This window comes from Leuciscus leuciscus (genome assembly GCF_965113295.1).
Source record: "Leuciscus leuciscus genome assembly, chromosome: 18".
NCBI classification, from domain to species: Eukaryota; Metazoa; Chordata; class Actinopteri; order Cypriniformes; family Leuciscidae; genus Leuciscus; species Leuciscus leuciscus.
In genome coordinates this window covers 7,982,462-8,005,324 of record NC_138742.1, presented here as the reverse complement: position 1 = coordinate 8,005,324, position 22,863 = coordinate 7,982,462, and the positions used below count along the sequence as shown (strand labels likewise).

The 22,863-nt window shown below is 36.6% G+C and overlaps 1 protein-coding gene across 1 annotated transcript in view; it reads left to right on the top strand.

The window, feature by feature from the left end:
* The first annotated feature begins 1,493 nt into the window (after window positions 1-1,493).
* atp9a (ATPase phospholipid transporting 9A) overlaps window positions 1,494-22,863 on the top strand; it is a 57,438-nt gene continuing 36,068 nt past the window's right edge. The window contains exons 1-12 of the mRNA XM_082145537.1: window positions 1,494-1,757; window positions 3,423-3,567; window positions 6,927-7,040; window positions 7,136-7,244; window positions 14,948-15,006; window positions 16,648-16,699; window positions 18,587-18,681; window positions 19,197-19,277; window positions 19,389-19,464; window positions 20,522-20,598; window positions 20,701-20,861; window positions 21,224-21,366. Of these exons, the coding sequence (XP_082001663.1) occupies window positions 1,690-1,757; window positions 3,423-3,567; window positions 6,927-7,040; window positions 7,136-7,244; window positions 14,948-15,006; window positions 16,648-16,699; window positions 18,587-18,681; window positions 19,197-19,277; window positions 19,389-19,464; window positions 20,522-20,598; window positions 20,701-20,861; window positions 21,224-21,366 (1,180 nt within the window). The 5' untranslated portion in view covers window positions 1,494-1,689. The remainder of the gene's footprint in view (window positions 1,758-3,422; window positions 3,568-6,926; window positions 7,041-7,135; window positions 7,245-14,947; window positions 15,007-16,647; window positions 16,700-18,586; window positions 18,682-19,196; window positions 19,278-19,388; window positions 19,465-20,521; window positions 20,599-20,700; window positions 20,862-21,223; window positions 21,367-22,863) is intronic.

Below are 22,863 nucleotides of genomic sequence, written 5' to 3'. Positions count from 1 at the left end.
ATTACATGCGGAAAAAAGACACTTGAGGACACCAAAGTGGATAATAGATACAATATGAGGGATACTTGTCTAAATTGATTGTAATGTAGGAAAATGCATTTTATTACCATTGTAATTTCCTCTAAATAAGAACTTGTCTGTAGGAAGTAATTTGTTTGCTAATAAGGTGAACTGAGCAAAATCGATTGTCATGGTATCAGATATTTAAAAGGACCGTCTCCATTATCATCTGGTGGATTGCTTTATAAAAGTGCTGTGTCAGTATCATGGTGTTAACTTTTTATTTTATTTTTACATTTTTTTTTATAGAACACTGATATTTAATATCATTCACATTGAAATCATACTGAACTTTAACGTGGTACTGAATCATTACCATATCCTCCTAGAACCCAGGAATAGACTTTTGTCCACTGTAATGGACATTATATTTTAATGAATTTCTGACACCATACATTTCACAGTTACCAAAATACCAAATGTTTGGAGGTTTCACCATGACAACAACTTCTGACATTAATTTAGTGATAAAATTGACTCTTATTGACATATTTTGTATAATTCAAATCTGACTAATTTTCTAATTGTTTGTCATAAATCAACATCTCAGGAAAATGTTATGGGGTTTCTAATCAAGATATGATTTTCTGTTAGGAAGCAGGGCATTGATTTCATACATGTCCACTGAAGAGGACACCAGGATTTAAATCATGTTGATCAGGCATTCTGGGAGACACAAGTGAATGGAATTCTATATCAATATTCCTATGAAATATTACATATTATGAAAATGTTGCCAATTATTACATTTCTTTTTTCATCACATGTTGCTCCAAGAACACATTAATATGCAAATTAGATACAGTGTAAAGATGCATTTAATCGAATGTGACTACCCATTTATGGCAATTTTACCTATGTATTGCATAAAGTAAAATGGTATATCAATTCATTCTATTATATCTTTCATAACATAGTTGAAAATCATATTTATACAAATTTTTTTAAATCCTGAAACCTAAAAATGTATAGGTGAATGAAAACATTTTTGTGTGTCATTTTTTGTCTTTTTATTTTTTAAAACAACTGTCCTTGTGTCCACCACAGAGGACATAGCATGATATATGCATAAAATATATTTTTTCCCCATTGGTTTCTTATGCTCTAAACAATTTATCATGTTATTTCACTTACAAAAACAGTATTGTTGATGGTACTGGCACTTCACAATTTAAAAAGGCAAAAAAATAAAATAATGCAGTGCATATATCTGAATTGTTTTTGTAAGGTACTATTAAAGACACTGTGGTTTATGGATATTGTACTTCTGTGTTAATATAAGTTACACTTGTCTAGCTTACATTTTTTGTCAAATTAGTTCATCTAAGCTAAAAACATAGGATATGTGTGGAATGGCAATATGGCACACAACTAATATGCTGAATCTACAAAAAAGTATAGAAGCATGTCAGTCAGCACAGACTTATAGCTATAGTTTGAGTAATTTTAAATAAAAAAGAAGGCGTAATGATAAACAACTAGCTGAAACACACATGCCAGGGTGCTGATCTGGAAGCGTCCCATCATCATCATCATCATCATCATCATCATGCTGGCTTCACGGCACAGCCCAACCCATCACAGCCTCCGCCCTGCGCGCGGGCGACTCCTGCTCCACTGCGGACAACAATGACGGACAACATTCCCCTGCAGCCCGTCCGACACAAAAAACGACATGACAACAAACGAAGAGACGGGTAAGAGCATAACACGACGTTAAATGAACGTGAAATCGCGTCGGCTGGAAAATGGAGGCTTGTTTATGGACGGTGTTATGTGAGATAGCATGGTGGCTAACAGCCCAGCTACCCTTAACCCGCAAAATAATATGTTGATAACGACATTATATCGCGACGTGACACGAGTAGCTCTTTGTTTATTTTGCATATCATTGAATATTTGCCATGGAGATGTCGTCTAAGTGAATTTAGCGTCTTGATATCATTGTATATAGGAGAGACAAGTGCACATCCTTGTTCCGGGACACAGGTGATTTGTTGTCAATGATGTCACAATATGTCTCCTAAATAAACATTTCTCCTTATGTAGTCCGTCATTGCATAATACATGTAAGGCCGCTTGTTAGGATGGTCGAAACTAGGCACCTAGATCAAGCTTTGAATGCAATATAATGCTCGGTTATTTATAATGGCCCTTAGAAATAAAATCCCCATTGATGCCACTATAATACTGCGGTGGCTTTGCCTTAGCAAAAAAGCACCATTGTACCAACATGTACCATGGTATTCTTTTAAATGTACCATGTAAATAGGTTGCACATACAGGTATTTGCTTGCAAATGTTATGTGTAACGTTATGTGTATGTGTGTGTGTATATATATATATATATATATATATATATATATATATATGTGTGTGTATATGTATGTATGTATTTATGTGTGTGTGTGTGTGTCTGTGTTTATATATTATTATTACAATTTAAAATAATAGTTTTCTGTTTGAATATACTTTAAAATATAATTTGTTTTTGTGATCAAAGCTGAATTTTCAGCATCATTACTCCAGTCTTCAGTGTCACATGATCCCTCAGAATTCATTCTAATATGCTGATTTATTATCAATGTTGGAAACATTTTTTATAACCTGAGATACTTTTTTCATGATTCTTTGATGAATAAAAGGTTGAAAAACAACACCATTTATTTAAAATAGAAATCATAGTACAACTGTTACCAACATTGATAATACATTGATAATAACTGAGTATCAAATCATCATATTAGAATTATTTCTGAAGGATCACGTGACACTGAAGTAATGATGTTGAAAATTTGGCTTTGCATCACATAACTAAATTATAATATATACAATAAATGCAGCCTTGATGAGCATAAGAGACTTATGTATACATACATACATACATGCAGAACCAGTCAAAAGTTTGGAAACATTACTATTTTTAATGCTTTTTAAATAAGTCTCTTATGTATATACACACACACACACATACATATATATATATATATATATATATTATGTGTGTGTGTGTGTATATGTATGTGTGTGTGTGTGTGTGTGTGTGTGTGTGTGTGTGTGTATATGTATTTCTGTTAAATGCAAAACTGTCATCTATAAGGAAGTACAATATCCAATATAAATCATTCTTGATAAGAGGTTGTTTGATGAAGGTGTTGGTAGGAGGCAGACGGTGAAAGCTAATATTTACTGACACGGTTTTGTTGCTTGCTTGAAAATATTTCTGTGGCTAGAGTGAAATTCCAGTATCTGTATGTGAAGTTTCTTTCTATTAAAGAGTCACAAAGTACTTGCTAATGCATTGGCATATTAATTGAAGTGCTTTGTGAAACAAGCTACATGTGATGTCGTTGTATATTTAGGTGCTGCCCATGGTCCAGATGCTGCGGAGGGGGAGATTTCCGTCCGCGGACCGTGTGGTTGGGCCATCCGGAAAAAAGAGAGCAGAGATACCCAAGAAATGTCATAAACAACCAGAAATACAATTTCTTCACCTTCCTGCCTGGGGTAAGTGACTACAAATGCTCAGAGAGAAGTTGGTGTTAACCACCAGACTAAACTCCTAAATTCAACTGTTACACCTTTTACACCTTTTACAAATCTTGCTGCTTGTCTTTTCTTTCATAAAAGTCTTTAATTTTTACTTTGACCAGTAAGGAACCATCTAGTCACATCCTAGCAACCACCCAGAACTCCCTAGCAACCATAGAACACCTTCGCATCAGTAGCTGAACGAACGGTTCTTATTTTACCATGGCAACGACTGACGCATTTGTATTACGTCCCAAAGAGCTCCGTTATCAGCCACGCAGTGGAAAATGAAACCATATCCGTACCGGCTGGCCTGAATTGGCATGGAATGGAACGGATAAGCAAAGAGAACTCTTTCTGCTGGGTTGTTTCAACTCAAATATGGAGAAATCCAGCTTTTGGGTTAAATTTGTAAATTACAGTTTTAACCCAACGTTTGGGTTTGTCCATATTTGTCCCAAAATTGGGTTAAAACAATCCAGCATTTTTTAGAGTGTAGCAATGCCTTGACCACTATTCATTAAAGCCTAACACAGGGGAGTCCAAACCCATTTCTAGAGGGCCACTGTCCTACAGAGTTTAGCTTCAACTTGCCTCAACACACCTCTCTGGAAGTTTCTAGAATGCCTAGTAAGAGCTTGGGTGTGTCTCAGTCTGTCTCTAGCCTCCTAGCTCGTGAATCAGTGTATCATGTTCATGAGTTCAGGCACGGCTAAGGACAATAAGGACCTGGCTCACTACACATTGGGACACTGATGACTCTATTTCCGGCAACGTGACAATGTCCTCATTGTACAACGTCACTACTGATATTTATGAACAATATCTTTCTGACATTACTTGTAATGTTATTTAAAGTACATTATGATAAATGCTAAATGCATTACATATACATGCAACATTTCAGCCATAAATAAATTATGGGCCCTATCTTGCACCCAGCGCAGTTGACTTTGTACACCGACGCATGTATCATTCCTATTTTGCACCCGCGCACAGCGGACTTTTCCCTCCACAGACGTACGTCGGTAAACTAGTAAATGCATTTGCACTCCCGGGGGCGGTTCAGTGCAAAGAGGAGGCGTGGTCCGGCGCAAACGTATTTTGTAGGTTTAGAAAACAATTCCGCCACTGACCAGGAAAAACCTAGTCTAAAGTCAGTGGCGCGTTGAGCATGTTATTCATATGCTATTTTAAGGGCGCATGCTTGGCCATAACCAATGTGTGCCAATGCACAACGCGCATACACTTTGCTTATCTCATCTACACACAGATGCAGCAATTCTCATTTTTAGAAAACCATACATTATTACAAGGAAAAATATTAACACATGAGGGAAATCATTGTTGTGTCCATGAAGATGTGAAAAAATAGGCATAAATCTAGCTTACACATTTACCCAAATTATTATACACCTGTTTAACCTAAGCTTATTTGGGTGTGTTTCTCCATCCCCAATGTCACTTCTCTGTGTTTTACGGCCCTGACGAGAACGTCGGTCTCCTCGGCTGTGAACCGCTCCTGGCGCGCGTCTGGCAAATCCGCTGTTATAATAGCAATCAGCCATGGAACAAACGCCTGCTCTTAAAGGGAATGTGAGATGTCGCTCTGATTGGTTAATTTCACGTGACGCCCAAACCACACCTATGAATAATGAAGCTACTTCAGACCAACCCATTTTAGATTTGCGTCGGGCGCAAGAGTCATTTATCCCGCCGGTATAATGGCAACAGCGCCCAAGACCCGCCCACAAAGTTACTTGCGTTTCGCGCTTGATACTTGCGTTTCAGATCGTTAAAATAGGGCCCTATAAATGTTCGCTAGATTATGTCCATTACATGTCTAGCGATGTATGTTTAAGCTGAAATATAATAAAATAATGGTTTGTATTTTAAAAACATCAATCGCATGGCTCACGTGATTTAAATTTCATGCTTCAGAACTTCAGTTAAGGGAACATAATGAGCATCGATGCTCCTTGGTTCTCACGGTGCATTGTGGGACTTTTTAGGGCGTGAACGTTTCAGTGCACTGGAAGGATTTCGCGATCGAGCTTTTAAAATGTCCGACTCCCTGATCAGTGCCCTGACTACTGAGCTAGGGAGCAGATTGAGACGCACCCCATGATTAGCTGGTTCAGGTGTGTTTAATTAGGGTTGAAGCTAAACTCTGCAGGACAGTGGCCCTCCAGGAGCAGGATTGGACACCTCTACCCAAGCATCTTGGTGGCGTATTTTGCACGAACACCACTTGCATTTCAGTGCAGAAAATGTACAAATCTGTTTACTCATGCCATGCCGAGGTCCACCAGTTTAAATACAACCTTGACCAGACTGCTGTATGGAAAACATATTTTTTGCATTGCAAATGCCTTCTGGTTATTTTGAATGATTTGAAGGACAAATGATAATCAAAGTTCAATTCTGAATGTTTTGTAAATGAGTAGAACTCTGCAATATAGCAAAAAGCAAACAGCGAGGTATTAATGTTAACATTTTAAGCTCTGTCTGGGATCGTCAAGACAAATGTCATTCTAGCTGAACAATGGTTGCTAATGTAGGCTAGCCTATATGTGTTTCATAGTTAATGAAAATATGTTGAATAATTGAATCTGAAAATGTTTGCACGAAAACACCCTAATATCACTAACAAAAGAGTATGACATCTTTTTCCCCTTAAAAATATAAATTTATACTTTTATTCAACAAGTACACATTAAACTAATCAAAAGTAACAGTAAAGGACATTTATAATGTTACACAAGATTTCAATTTAAAATAAATGCGGTTCTTTTGAAATTTCTATTCATTAAAGAATCCTGAAAACAGTGTATCATGGTTTTGACAAAAATATGAAGCAGCACAACTGCTTTCAACATTGATAATAATGAGAAATGTTTCTTGAGCAGCAAATCAGAATATTAGAATGATTTCTGAAGGATCATGTGACACTGAAGACTGGAGGAATGATGCTGAAAATTCAGCTTTGATCACTGGAATAAATTGCAGTTTACAATATATTAATTAGGAAACACTAATTTTAAATTGTGATAATATTTCACAATATTACTGTTTTTACAGTATTTTTGATCAAATGAATGCCTTGTTGAGCATTAGAGACTTTAAAAAACATAAAGAAATCGTACTTACGCCAAACTTCTGAACGGTAGTGTATGAATCTTCAGTACTATGGTATATTTTGTTGTACAATCACTTTTACCAAGTTTTGTTCAAACTTTGAGCTGTAAAATAATATATCTGGTTTAAAATGAAAATATATTTGTATCAGTTCACAGGTGCTGTCTTTACTCATCGTCACGCGTTTGTGTTTATAGGTGTTATTCAACCAGTTCAAATACTTCTTCAACCTGTACTTTCTGCTGCTGGCCTGCTCACAGTTTGTGAATGAGCTCAGATTAGGGGCTCTGTACACATACTGGGTTCCTCTGGTGAGTCACAATACAGTTTTTTTATGATATATAGGCCTAATACTAATGTTCACATGGTCAAATTGTAATAAGGTTTTCTGCATTTTTTCCATCAGGGGTTTGTTTTGATTATTACGATCGTGAGGGAAGCCGTTGAGGAGATACGATGTTTCCTACGAGACAAAGAAGTCAATTCACAGATCTACAGCAAACTCTCCACAAGAGGTGAGCTATTGTTTCCAATGAGAAAGCACTTTGTGTGCCAATGAGTTTGTGGTGTTTTTATGCAGATTATTTATTTGGGGATGGTTTGATTGGATGATATTGAATGAAGCTGATTCCTTATGCATAGATTTGTTAGTTAAATGTGTGTGGTAAATGTTGTGAAGTGAGCAATCAGCTGGAGAGGATTATTTGTTGGTTTTGTACATTTCACTTGTACGTTCAAGTTTTATTGTCTGGTGTAGATTTGAATATGAATTGTTGATTCCTTATGCAAGGATTTGTTATGTAAATGTATTGCAATAAGCAATGAATTAAAGGTTTTTGTTGTGTGTTGTAGACCTAAATGGCTTTTAAGTTGATTCAATGTGCATGGATTTGTAATGTAGGCCTAAATAGGGCTGGTTGATTATGGCAAAAATAATAATTACGATTATTTTGCTCAATATTGAAATCACGATTATTTAACAAGATTATTGGTGGGTGATATGAATATGATCAAAGTCTTATTTCATGATATGAGTCATTTTAAATGTCAGTGAAATTTCACAATTATCAATACTTCAGCAAAAACTAATACTAGGTTAATTAATGTAAGTATAGAAGTCCTCAAAACAGTTAAAGACGACAAGTAAACAGTCAGCAATACAGTAAGAGCAAAGAAATTGATTACAAACAAAACCGACAAAATTAAATAAACAGTGGTTTAGGTTTTTCTGGAAGATGTACTAACAGTGGCATTCAGCTGAGTCAGGGATGGGCATCTTCGGTCCTGGAGGGCCACTGTCCTACAAAGTTTAGCTCCAACCCTGAAAAAATCACCTGCCTGTAATTTTCTAGTAATCCTGAGGACCTTGGTTAGCTTGTTCAGGTGTGTTTGATTAGTGTTGAAGCTAAACCCTGTAGGACAGTGGCCTTCCAGGACCGAAGTTGCCCATCTCTGAGTAGAGCTGCACGATTCTGGCTAAAATGAGAATCGCGATTTTTTTGCTTGGAATCAAGATCACGATTCTGAAAAGCTTTATTATTTTAAAGATCTACAAATCCTGAACATTAGGTTACCAAACAAGATAGAAACAAAATAAGACCTAAAACGCTTGCTTCAGTCAAATTTAAATAAATGCAGTAAACAAAAAGAATGTAATATTTAAATAAATAAAAAATGACAATTAAACATTGACTACATTCAAAGGTATTACGCCAGGCTAGACCTATTAAAGATTCTTAGCAAGAAACACTATCAACATTTTTGGGTATGGCGTTGCGTTGAATAGCGTTGCTTTTATAGACGTTTGTTTCGACTGGCCGCTGGTAACGTTACTTTGTGATTGAGCAGTTTTGTTTTTAACCATCTCATACTGTAGTTTAATTGAGATAAGTTTATAATAACTTTGCTTTTCATTTATTACTTAATAAAGCTCAGTTGAAGTTTTTCGATAGCTACTACATTAAAAACTACTAGCCTAAAGGCCCGTACACACCGGGACGAATTTCGCGCGCGATATTCGCCGACGTTTAACGCCTCGTGACAAAACAAAGGGCGCCAATGTGAGTGTGCACACCGACGCGAAAAACGCCACTCGTAAAAGCGTTTTTTTTTTTTTAACGCCTCGGGTTCGTTTTTTTGGTTTGACGCGCTGCGTCAAAAACTATCCGACCAATTAGATTGGCGCTTTTTCTCACGTGTCTGGAGCTTCTGAAGTTACAGTAAAACACAACTTGGGGGCGCTCAAACACAAAACGGTCTTGCCGAGCACACATACGTAACAGCGAAGAAGATATACGCCAAGTAGCGTCTACACAGACACTGCCGGGAAGAAATGACGAGGAAGATGCAAGGCAAGATGAATGTAGAGCTGCTGGTCTCGTTGGTGTCGGAATAAAGAACTATATGACAAACGCGACAGCGACTACAAAAATCTTGTTAAAAGAGAACTGTTATGGAGTGGTATTGCAGAGTATAGACTGTTATGGAGTGGTATTGCAGAGTATAGACTGTTATGGAGTGGTATTGTATTTCTGTTTTACATTAAGCGCCATCTAATGTCAGGGAATGAATTTGCATGTTCACTCGGCTCATCGTCAGCGAAAAACGCTTGGGTGTGAACATAAAAAACGCGTTGAAAAACGCTGGCGAATAACGCGCGCCGATATTCGTCCCGGTGTGTACGGGCCTTAACTGATAAAGTTCACACATTATTTAAAACAAGTGAACAGTCAGTAATAAAATAAGAACAAATACACACATTACATAACATGAATACTAAATAACAAAGTTTACAAAGTCTAACAGTATATTCAGGTACATAAATTAATAATTAAGCCTAAATGTAAAATAACACCATTTGTCACTGTATAAATTGAATATAGTTTAATCTTTGTTAAAACTGTATTTTATTGTTTTATTTAAATCAATGACACAGAAAACAGTATACATAATATTAAGTGTGTGCTGTCACTTTAAGACCGACTGCACGGACCGAAAAAAACCGGACAAATAGCCGTTTCTTTCTCAGCTGTTCACATATGACATAAACGAGAGAATGCTTGTCGAGATGGTCATTTAGACCGGTATTTTGACAATTTTGTGTTTATGTGTCCGTTCAAGGGCAAGGAAACGCGAAAGAGGAATAAATTCTGCATTCGAGCGCTGTCTGAAACGCGCCTCTCTTTCACTGCGCTTCGAGTGTGTGTGGCTGTGCGCACATATAACGCGCGAGTCCCGGTTTTCGGCTCTTCTTCCGCCATTAAAATTGTTTGAATGTGTAAATTGGCAAGTCAATACACGTCCAAATTATGAACTTTCACTCTATGATGGTTAAATTTAGCATTTAATCCGCGAATCACATGCGTGCCGAACCGAATCTAGTGCAATCCGTTCCACCCCTAGCGCGTTATCTCGTTGAATATCATTGGCAGAATCGTAGAAATGCAGGATTAAGATCGCGTGGGGGTTGAATCGAGATCGCGATCTTTTAACGATTAATTGTGCAGCTCTATCCCTGAGCTAAGTAATAGCCTACAACAGAAACTTAAAGTAATCAAATGTAAAATAGCACTTCTGTATACATTAAATATAGACTAGCCTAATCCTTATTAAAACTACAGTTTATTCATTCAAGAGCAGTGAGTGATTTTATCTTTGTCATTTGTTATTTGATTATCATTAATGACAGCAGGTTAATTAGGCTGCTGTCACTTTAAGAGCTACTGCACAGATCCAATATACTGTTACACACGCGCTCTTTCTCAGAGTTTTACATTCACTTAAGACATAACCGACTGTGTTTACAAGCATACTTACCAAAAGCATTTTGACATATTTGTGTCTAGGCTATCTGACTGTTTAGGCGCGTATCTGAAGCCCACAATATACTTTTATTATGTGTATTTCGCCCTGTCTCGGAGCGCATGCACAGGAGGCCGTCTAGGGAACAATATCTCTTTTACGGCTTAATACGCTTTTAATAACACTGTGTTAATATCAAGCATGTCCTGCAGTTTAGCAATAGTAGACTGCATTTTACAATACTCACTTATTTGACTGATTTGGATGTTAAGTTTGGGCTTTTAGTGAGGAACGAAATCGGACCGCTTTGAAGGAAAGGAAGGTGCGCTGGACGGAATGACGCAGCGGCATAATAATCGTTTTATCTTGTTTTCATAATCGTTGCAATCCAAAATCGAAAAATCAATTACGATTAATCATAATTGAAAATTTCAGTAGTCGGGACCAATCAGTAAAATTTCACGGTTCTTGGTAACCAGTTTCTTTACCAGAGCAAAAACTATTGAATTAAGTACTTCAAAAAATGTTGTCCTGTTTTTTCTCATCCGTTGGAAATCCGTCGCAGTTTATTCAATTGCGCATTTAAAAACAGTTGTCAATCCAGACACTTGCAGGGTACTTGGCAGCATAAACAACTAAACTTGTATTCAGGGGCCGGTTTCACAAAGATAGACTTTGACTATGGCTTAGATATACAGCTTTCCTGTAGCTCAGTGGTAAGAGCATTGCGTTAACAACGCAAGGTTGTGGGTTCGATCCCAGGGGGTTGCACATACCTATGTATAAATGTATAGGATAACGCAATGTAAGTCGCTTTGGATAAAAAGCGTCTGCCAAATGCGTAAATGTAGATATAGTAGATAGTCAGACTTCAGATAGACATCTAAATCAGACCGTTGCACAAAGCACTTAAGACTCTGACTATCTTAAGTAGGACTACACTGCAATGCATTCTGGGTAAAATAAGACACTTTTCAAAACAAAAAACATGGCGGAACGAGTAAGCGCATTCAACCGCTCATAGTGCAGTTTACCCCAGCGGAAAATATGTGTTTGTTGGAGGACTATAACAGTTACAAGGACATTTTACTTGGGGAAATTTAGCGGAGAATGTAGTAACAAGAAGAAATGTTTAAATTATGAGCCATTTTCCCTTTTCTTTTGGCTGTTTGTAGTGTAACTGATTGTTACTGCTGGTTGCCAAGGTAACATAGAGTCTTCGACCTAAGTTAGCCTGGGGGTAAGGTGTCTAATTTTTTTGGTCTAAATTAAGTCAGTCTTTATTTTTGTGAAACAGTCTAACTTGCATTAGCCTAGTCTATGAGCAAATTTTAGACTTGTCTAACACTATAGACCGGTCTAAAATAGCTTTGTGAAACCGGCCCCAGATTGTTAATGGGTAATAATCAGAAAGCAATGCATTCTGCATTCTCGCGAAAATATACTTTGTAACCAACCAAAATTATAACCAACCACTTTGTTGGTTATAATACAAGATTTGCAAGTCAAGTCAAGTCAAGTCAAGTTTATTTGTATAGCGCTTTTCACAATACAGATTGTATCAAAGCAGCTTCACAGTATTAAATTAAAATAATACAACAAAGTTTGTTTCAAGAGGAATTTATTGATTGATAAAATTAAATTAAATATCCCCAAAATATCCCCAACTGAGCAAGCCAAAGGCAACAGTGGCAAGGAACCGAAAAACTCCATCAAGTGACCTAATGGTGTCCTAAAACTCCATCAGGTGACCTAATGGAGAAAAAAAAACCTTGGGAGAACCCAGGCTCAGTCGGGGGCCAGTTCTCCTCTGGCATTTATGAGCTAGAGGCCGGATTGTAGTTTGAACTGTAGGATTATATGAATGCCTGGCTGAAGAGATGCGACTTTAATCTAGTTTTAAACTGGGAGAGCGAGTCTGAGCAACGAACAGTATCAGGAAGACTATTCCAGAGTTTTGGAGCCAAATGTGAAAATGCTCTCCCTCCTTTGGTGGTTCTGGATATCCTAGGTATGACCAAAAGCCTTGAATTTAGTGATCTTAAAGAGCGCGATGGATTATAGGGCGATAGAAGATCCGTTAAATAGACTGGAGCTAAGCCGTTTAGGGCTTTATAAGTCAGTAGCAATACCTTGTAATTAATACGGAACTTTATAGGTAACCAATGCAGTGATGATAAAATCGGTGTTATATGATCATATTTTCTTGATCTCGTAAGAACTCTAGCGGCGGCATTTTGGACTAACTGTAGCTTGTTTATTGAGGATGCAGGACAACCAGCTAATAAGGCATTACAGTAATCCAGTCTCGAGGTCATGAATGCATGAACTAACTTTTCTGCATCAGAAACTGATAGCATATTACGTAGCTTAGCAATGTTTCTAAGGTGGAAAAAGGCTGTTTTTGTAACATATGAAATATGATTTTCAAAAGACAGGTTGCAATCGAGTATAACACCCAGGTCTTTTACTGTAGAGGATAAAGTAACAGGACATCCTATGATGTTAAAGTTGTATTGTGCGAGGTTTTGTGGGCGGTTTTTTGAACCGATAAGTATTACCTCTGTCTTGTCTGGATTTAATAAAAGAAAATTACGCGTCATCCAATCTTTTATATCTTTAACACACTCTGTCAATTTGGAAAATTTAGCGTTTTCATCCGGCCGTGATGAAATATATATTTGAGTGTTTCATCACGGCCGGATGAAAACGCTAAATTTTCCAAATTGACAGAGTGTGTTAAAGATATAAAAGATTGGATGTGTGGCTCGCGTTGAAAAAAACAAAACCTTGTGTGTTTTCAGCTGTGTTAAGTGGATTCTGACTAACTTACTGACTAGCACCTCTGATTGGCCATTGCGTTCACGCTGATGAGCCTTGGTCAATGAAAGCTGCGATGGAGTGTGTGTTGTAAATGAAATAAAACCTTTGCTCACTTTCAGAAATTGTGCAATTAGTTAAAAGATAGGGTTTTGTGTTTTTTAACAATTTATTTTTGTAGTATGAATATAGAAAGTCAATTAGAAGTCATCTGTGAACTTTTCCGTATAATTGCTGTCATTGAAATGTCTATGAAATCGAAAAACCAGCAACAATGGCAACGATATGGTGCCTTTTTTTATTTAGATGAGGCTTGCTAAAGTATGCAGATGCATCAGCAATAAAGCAGACTGCAGTTTGTCTTTAATTTGAAGTAGGGATGTAAATTGTATCATATACTGGGGGATGAAAAGCATCTGACAATAAAAAAGGAAGAGAACCTCCTGTCGTTTCCATCACACGCCTTCCTTTGATGTGGCAGGCTCTCTTCTCTCATAAACTCAGTGTATGCGCGCTCAGCACTAACGGCCTCCATATAAAGCTCATGGAGCAGAGCTGGGGCATTTGCTAGCTACCTGGGAGGGCTTCTGATTGCCCTGCCCAGACCAACAGGGACGAAAAACATCAAAGTTCATCATATTTAAACTGGCCCTCAACTCGTTTTTTAATAGACTCACACCATTAAACGTGGGTGTGGGATTTATGGTCGCTGGTCACACCTTCCGGAGCAGAAAACTAGTTTTTCCCGGCTTCTGGATGTTAAAAATTTAACCTGTAGGGGTGTGACCTAAGCCACACTTATGTTTCTTCAACAAACAAAAAAAAAGATTGATTGAAAGATTAATCAAAACCAAATATAAATATTTAAAAATATATAATGTGTGTAAAATAAATCTGCAACAATATAGCATTGAAACTTAAATGCAATAAAAGTGTCCTTTCATTTTCAAAAAAAATGCACATATACATATGTGCTAATGCCTTACATATGCATTGGTAAAGGTCTCCACAAGGGGTTAAAGGTCCCTGACCTTTTCCAAACAATTTTAGCTGTGCATTTGCAATGGAATGAGAGATCGTTCTCACAGCACTCTTGTAAAGCCGGATAGGAGGGTATTGTTCAAAAACAAATGGAAATCTAATATGCACTCAGAGCTTTTGAAAAATCTGAATGGGGACTTAAAGAAGGCTTACATATTTGAATCTCCACTGGAGGTTTGCAATGAAATATGCAGATTTACGACCAATGGTGAAACCGCCAATAGTTGAACAGATGGGTTTTTTATTTTTTTACATTGATTCCTATTATGCAAATTTCTGTTGTAAATTAATTGGGGGATTATAAAACTTTTCTGATTCACAATGTATGTGGAATCAACAGAATATCTTGGAAAACCTGGAAATATCAGGATATCTTTGAAAGATTTCTAGCTATACGTTTGGCTGTAGTTTTCCGGGTATTTTCAGTTTGGGCATGGCTGTTTTTGATATATTACTTATAAATAGTTAAATATTGTTTAAAAAGATCATTGTATGCATCAGCCACAATTTTTTTTGAAATGCATCGGTCTGATTGTCTCTTTATCTCTCTCCGCAGGAACTGTGAAGGTGAAAAGTAGTGGAATCCAGGTTGGAGATCTTATCATTGTTGAAAAGGTTGGTTTGCTAATCAGCTCGGTCATTGTTAGGAATCGAGATCTTTTGACAAATGGCATCTCATATACCTCTCAATGCTTTAGCTGTTTACCTTCCCTAGAGATTAGGGCAATTCGACCCCCGAGTGGGGCAGTAAAGACATAACAAGCTTTATATGCGTATGTAAAATGAAAATAGTTCTTCAGTGCTCCTTTTCAAAAGGAAATTAAGTTTTCACTCATGTAAAACACATTAGAGCTATTTCGTAACAGATCTAAAGATCCAACATAGAACATTCATATCGTATTTATTTATTTATTAAACTAACCAATGGATCAAAAAGCTCTATGATGTATTTAATGCTGAAAAGAGCTGTCAATCACTTTGAATGACTGAAGCATGTGACCCGAGGCCAGTGGTTGGTTATTAGTAATCCTGCCTAATTCCACTCTGGTATTTAGTGTTGCCTTTTGTTCAACTGTTGCCTTTTTTTTCGTGTGCGGACTGAAGCCTATTGTAAGGAACTGGTTTCCCCCTACAAAGTCTGAGAACATGAAATTTGAGACATGTCCGCAGTCTCCGATTACCCATCAGGCCAATTTTCTTAAAAATGTTGATTTTACACAGAAAGACGACTCACACATGCTGCGCTCAATCTGGTTTTGTTAAAAAAACAGTAAAAAAAGAGAAGTTAATGTGTGAATCTTATGAAAGATCACATTCTTAACCTAAGAAAAAACACATTTTATAATTATAATCGTATTTGCCTGTTTTGCAAAAAGAAAATGCATTATGGCATTATTTTTCCCCCACCAAATTCTCATTAATGTCTCGGTTAGTTTTTTTTGTAATCATATTACGGTATTCTGATTAGGTTAGAACTAAAGTACATTAAAAAATTACTTTAATGAGAAAATATACGTAAATTAAACATACAATTTTTGCATTACGGCACTGAAAATGGGGGGGGGGGGGGGGGGGGGGGGCTTGCTTGATTGTCATGAACAATACAAAAAATATATTTTCTTCAATATAATGTATATAACAATAGAACATAATATTTCTTTTTTTTTTATTTTTGGAGTGAAATGTCACAGGTTTTGAAGTACTTGAATTATTCTGACTTGATAAATCAAATATGTCAGCAGCTTTCTGGCGGTTTCTGGCAAGCGTTGTGTTTCACCAGAACCTTGCTGTAATATGTTTGATCCTCCAACCCTAATCTGCGTAAAATCCAATTGGGTTTAATATTTAGAGGTTGCATATGGGTTATGGGTTACATAGAGTAAAAGCCTAATTGATTAAAAGCGTAGCCCGCGTTTAAGATACCGGTGTCACGTCCGATGTTTTGAAACATCTGCCGAGTTTAATAGCGTTGCGAATTCATCTTCTAATAACTACAAACAGAGCTGGGAGTGAAGCGAGGGTCAGGCCGAGTGGAACTGGCGGTCAGAGCTGCCACAGTGGCACCACCCAATGATTTGCTGCGGGCCGTACTGGTAATTGAGTAGATTAAAGCCAAACAGAACTTGTACAGCTAAACCAAGGTGACTGCTGCTGACGACATACTTGAGTTTGGGTCTTTACTTTTTATCTTTTACCTTGTTTTTCTCTTTCTCTTCCTCCCCCCAATCCCTATCTCTCCCTCCAAACTCTTTATAGAACCAGCGTGTTCCTGCTGACATGATCTTCCTAAGGACCTCTGAAAGAAATGGTAAACATCTGTCGGTCATTCATCCAAACTTCCCAAACAAAAGCGCAGGGGAAATGACATGGCCGCGAGGGCAACTGCATGTAGATGGAGGGATTAGCCTAAACCTCGGACATTTAATGAGCTACACTGAAATTGCCCAGAAAGATGGCATGCATTGCGATTTTTGAAATTCTCTTTAACACACCGACTGCTTTAGATTAGGGTGACCAGATGTCTCTGTTTCCCGTGGCATGTACGTGCTTGTTTAAAAAAAAAAAACATATCAGTGCATACATTGGGTACATTTTAATTTCATCTTTGTTTTTAGTTTTTGAAAAAAGAATAAGAAATTTCTTAAACAAAAGACAATTATAAAAAGTCACAGAACATTTTATATATTGGTCACACTTTAGTTTAGGGTCCATTTATCACTATTAACTACGGCTTGTGTCTCAATAAACTCCTAATTACTACTTATTAATAGTTAGTAAGGTAGATGTTAAGTTTAGGTATTGGGTTGGATTAAGGGTTTATTATACAATAAACAGCCAAATAAAATTGGCTGTTTATTATATATAAGCACATATTAATGCCTTATTCTGCATGATCATATTCTACATATGATCATGCAGAATAAGGCATTAATATGTGCTTATATATAATAAACAGCCAATATCCTAGTAATATGCATGCTAATAAGCAACTAGTTAATAGTGAGAATTGGAAAGTGGAAAGTGTTACCATTACATTTTATATTTATATAGTAAAAAAGACACCATAGTTTTCCATTTATTCCATTAAATCCATTTAGATAATACACATTTTCAATTTAATTTGACATTATTGTCGACAGACATTCATTTCATAAGTTTGCTGTTGACTAAATATAATTTAGAGTAGCATGAGAGTATGATATTCCATACTTCATCACTGTACTACTATTTATCTTGATCACAAAACTGGTAACTTTGTCTCTATCATTTAATTAATTTCACATTGATACATTGAGTTTGAAACGAGAAATATCCCTGGTTGTCATTACAGAAATCTGATCACCTTACTGTTGATCCTGTGTTTGGACTGATGCTATCTTGATTGACATTCTTTTTGTCTTTCAAATTTCAAGGCAGCCATGAGGAAAATCAAGGCATGCAAAGTAGCTCAGAAAACTGAAGAAATAGATACGGCAAACAAATTTAAAGTGCCATCAGGAGTGAAAAAAGACAATGTTTTCTTCTGAATAAGTAAAGTATTAAGATGTAGTCACATTCTAGAGATGGTTGCTTGCTAAATAGTTTTACATTGTTTATGATACAAGTTTTTAGTCAACATTTTTTTTAGGAATTAGTAGGTACTAATTGGTCTAAATAGATCTGATAAACATTTTGTTTTTTGATCTCTGGTTGTGCTGGAATTCCGCCTGGCTGAGATTTCCTCGTTTCAGGGGGTGGAAGTTGCCAGTAGTAGTTGATGTGTTATTTTTACGGGAAGGGAAGCATTGTTATCTTCCCCGCAGATGGACACCATTAGGCAATTATTAAGAGTCCAGGGTTGAATGGCAGAGCGACATGTCTTTAAATGAGTGGGGGTGGGTGGCATGTCCTATAATGGCAGTACTAGCTTTAGGCTTACTGGAGTGGTTTGCCTGACTAGCAGTTTAGTTTTGGCGGCGAACACATTTCATTAAAGGTGTATGATCTTAGTATGCGGTGTGTATTAAAAACTTTTTCAGTAAAACAGAGTTAGAAATGTTACATCACACTGCCCTTCGGAGGTCACCAGTAAGACATTACAGTGCATTTTAAAACGTGTCAAGGAATGATTAGGAATGTTATACCAAAAACTGGCTTTTGATCAATCCTAAAAGATTTGATGTATATTTAGACACTGATTATTTTTGTCCTAAAGGCTCCTGTTTTCTGAGGACTGATCAGTTGGATGGAGAGACCGATTGGAAACTACGCCTCCCTGTGGCCTGTACGCAGAGACTCCCCACTGCTGCTGTGAGTCAATCACACATGATTCATTTGTTTTATAGAAATTACACAATTTTGTTGCTGGGAAAAGTATGTTAGCCCTTTACCTGGAATGAGTTCATCATACAATTTGATCAGGGTCCGGTTGCATAAACTGCTTAGACTACTTTTTTTCTTTTTTCTTGCAAAAGGTAACTATATTATCGCCCAGCTCTTTATATAATGTTGGATATATAAGTATGTCCAACTTTTTTCCGCTTACATACTGTAGAATATACTCATGTAAAGCAATATATAGCAAATCTCATCTGCCTGTGTCGTTGCAAAATATATATTATTGCACAGCTTCAATCTGCTAAATGTAACTATAAAGCATGAGGATATTCAGATATTATAATATTTACATGGTTGTCTGTAAAGCTCCTTCGAAACGGTGTGTTTTGTGAAAAGTGCTTTACAAATAAATTTGACTTAATTCATTTTTAATGCTATTTGATGTTGTCATGAACCATTTCTTTAAGCCTCTTTATATGTTCCCTCAGGATCTACTGCAGATCAGGTCATTTGTTTATGCTGAAGAACCGAACATTGACATCCATAACTTCATCGGTACCTTCACTAGAGTGAGTGCATGTCATTGCTCGAGTATAGCGGCGTCAGTGGAGTTGTTTTTTCTGAGACCTGGCAAAACCCACATTGCTTGACAAGCTTTTTTTGTGTTTTACATCTGACAGGAAGATGGAGACCCTCCAGTCAATGAAAGTCTGAGCATTGAAAACACTCTTTGGGCGAGCACTGTCATTGCTTCTGGTAACCGACAGAAAGTCATTTCTAAATTGTGTTCTAGTATATCAAATAGGGGTGTGCGATTATGTACCGTTTACAATAATATCGTAATTATTGTTTTAATTATACGTCACTCACTTTGCAAAAAAACAAACTATAAAATAATTTTACATTTTGAATTGCATTTTAGACATATTTGAGTGTTTTCTGCTTTTGTTTTATTTTTTCATAAAAATATATTGTAGTGTCAAATTAGTTTAATGCCTGATTCAATAACTATGTTTCCATTCAAAGTTACGAATTTAACTTACAAGTAAAATTGGATATCGCATAAAACATTTGCTAATAAAGCATCGTTTCCATCCCATGTGTTCAAGAGAACAAAATCACCACTTCCATTTTTATTAAAGATATTTTGCACTAATTATATTTTTTCCTACATTATAAATGACTTTTTGTGTGTGTGTGTTCATGTTTTTCTATCCCGGTGGGGACTTCAACCTGAATGCACACAGACTCATGGGGACTCGTGTCACAGGGGGGACCTAAATTGAGTTCCCCATGGGTACACAAGCTTATAAATCATACAGAATGAGTTTTTTGGAGTTATCTGTGTTGGGTAGGGTTAGTGTAAGGAGATAGAATATACAGTTTTTACAGTATAAAAACCATTAAGTCTATGGAGAGTCCCCACAAAGATAGTGAACCAGACGTGTGTGTGTGTGCACGCGTGATGACCCAAAATTTGCATAAAAATAGGTGGATGGAAACTGGTCTTGGTGACCGAATTAATCAGCTGTTTGAACGAATCATTTGAATGAATGACTCACTGTCAATGCTGTGAACTAACCACCGCAAAGAATGAAGAATATGAATGATAATTATCATTATCGACAAAATTCCAGAAAATATCAAGAAATAATTTTTCTGTCAGCATCGCACAACCCTAATCTCAAAGTGGCTTAATGATTCTCAGCCATCTTATAATGTGCAAAATGGCACCATTCCTTCTTTAATGCCAAGATAAGCTGAGAATAGCGTGTTACATAATCCTCATAAATGTTTTGTCCTCTAATCCAAGGCACAGTGGTTGGGGTGGTGATTTACACCGGTAAAGAGCTGCGGAGTGTAATGAACACCTCCAACCCAAGGCATAAGGTAAAATTAGCAGTATCATAAAGTCAACAAAATCTTAAGACAAGTCTAAAACTGAGAAATAAGTGTTGGCACACTCATTCTGTATGTGACGTGCTGCTTCAGATTGGCCTGTTTGACCTGGAAGTGAACTGTCTGACGAAGATCCTGTTTGGTGCTCTGGTGGTGGTGTCACTGGTCATGGTGGCTCTGCAGCACTTCGCTGGTCGCTGGTATCTCCAGATCTTCCGCTTCCTTCTGCTCTTCTCCAACATCGTCCCTATCAGGTAAAAGTTTATTCTCCTTCTCTGTGAAATCTAAAGCTGTTTCGTTCAGTTTGACTCACAAGTTCGGACAATTTGAAGGTTATGTAAGTGCATTTAGATGTGTTCGTAATCAGATTGTAGTTTGATTTCTCACATACTGAATGTCTTGTAATGCTTGATATGATGATTATTAAATGGTATCAACCAGAAATTTGAATGCATATTGGCATCATATCTATGCATTGGCCTTTCAACAGTCCTCATATTGGTGACACACGTTTGAATCTAGTTTCCTGATCCCATCCTTCCATAATGTCCTGTTTTCGCTCCTAAAAGTAGCAAAAGGCCACTCATTAAAAGTACTTATCTTGCTTTATTTCCAGTTTGCGTGTGAATTTAGACATGGGCAAAATGGTGTTTAGTTGGATGATTAAGAAGGACTCTAAAATCCCCGGGACTGTGGTTCGAGCCAGCACCATACCAGAGCAGCTGGGCCGGATCTCTTATCTGCTCACCGACAAAACTGGTATGATTTCCTTTTCTGCTTGACCTGAGACAGCTTGAATGTCATATATGTATTTACAGAGCTTTAAAGTTGGCATGAAACGGAAGTTGCGATAATCTTTTCTTCCATATTGTGACGTATATCAGAGAGAAACGACTATTTGAACGAGAAAAAGGGTGTGACTTGATTTTGTCCATGGGGAGTTGATTGGATTGTTGTGGTTTTCTATTGGTGGATCCCATGTGTGTGTCAGGTTGTCCCGCCCTCTCGCCAGTAAACACGTCATCAGAGAAGAGAAGAGATGTTGCTGCAAGAGGGAGGGGAAGTTATTTTAATGGCACATGAATTTAAAAAAGATGGTTGAGCGTGCATGGATAAATTATTTATAATAAATACTGAAATAATCCATTAAAAAAACCAAGAAATGTCAATTTTGATTTTATGATGACTTTAATTGAACTGTAAAAGCGTATGTAAAATCTGTTGTTTTTTTTGTTGACAAAGTGACATTATAAATGCATTTGCCTTTCATTGTGTGTTGATGCACACTACCGTTAAAAAAGCTTGTTGAGCGTGCATGGATAAATAATTTAACAAGAAATGATAAAAAAAACAAGAAATGTGTCATCACATAGAAATGTGACAAAGTGACATCATAAATGCATTTTAATGCATTTGCCTTTCATAGTGTGATGCACACTACCGTTCAAAAGTTTGGGGTCGGTAAGTAAAACAAAAGAGAAGAAATTAATACTTTTATTCAGCAAGGATGCATCAAATTGATCAAAAGTGACTGTAAAGACATTTATAATGTTAACAAATATTTATATTTCAAATATATGCTGTCCTTCTGAACTTTCTATTCATCAAAGAATCCTGAACAAAAATTGATTACGGTTTCCACAAAAATATTAAGCCGAATAACTGTTTTGAACATTTATAATAATAATTGTTTATTGAGCATCAAATCATCATATTATAATGATTTCTGAAGGATCATGTGACACTGAAGACTGGAGTAATGATGCTGAAAATTCAGCTTTGCATCACAGGAATAAATTACATTTTTAAAAATATTCAAATTGAAAACATTTATTTTATATTGTAATAATTCTTCACAATAAAACTGTTTTGACTGCATTTTGATTAAATAAATGCAGCCAACTGCATTAAAAAAACCCATTTTTTTTTATGTATATAAAAAAGTCATCTTATTGACTCAAACTTTTGAACTATAGTGTATTTCAGAGTAAAGCAGAATATATAGTAGGAAATAATGTAGGGTGAGATATTGCATGGGTTGCAGTTACCTTTATATAAGGGCAAGTTAATTGTAAGAATGAACATTTTTATGTGACTCAGGAGAAAAGGAAAAAGGAAGTTGTGAGTTTGACAGTTAAATTTATGTTCCTTAATGCAAAGGGCTTTTCTGAATGAACCAAAGCAGAAATGAGACCATTATGCTGGTGTTTGAGAGTTGATAGTGCTGAAGTGTTTCCCTCAGTGGCTCACAGGTAT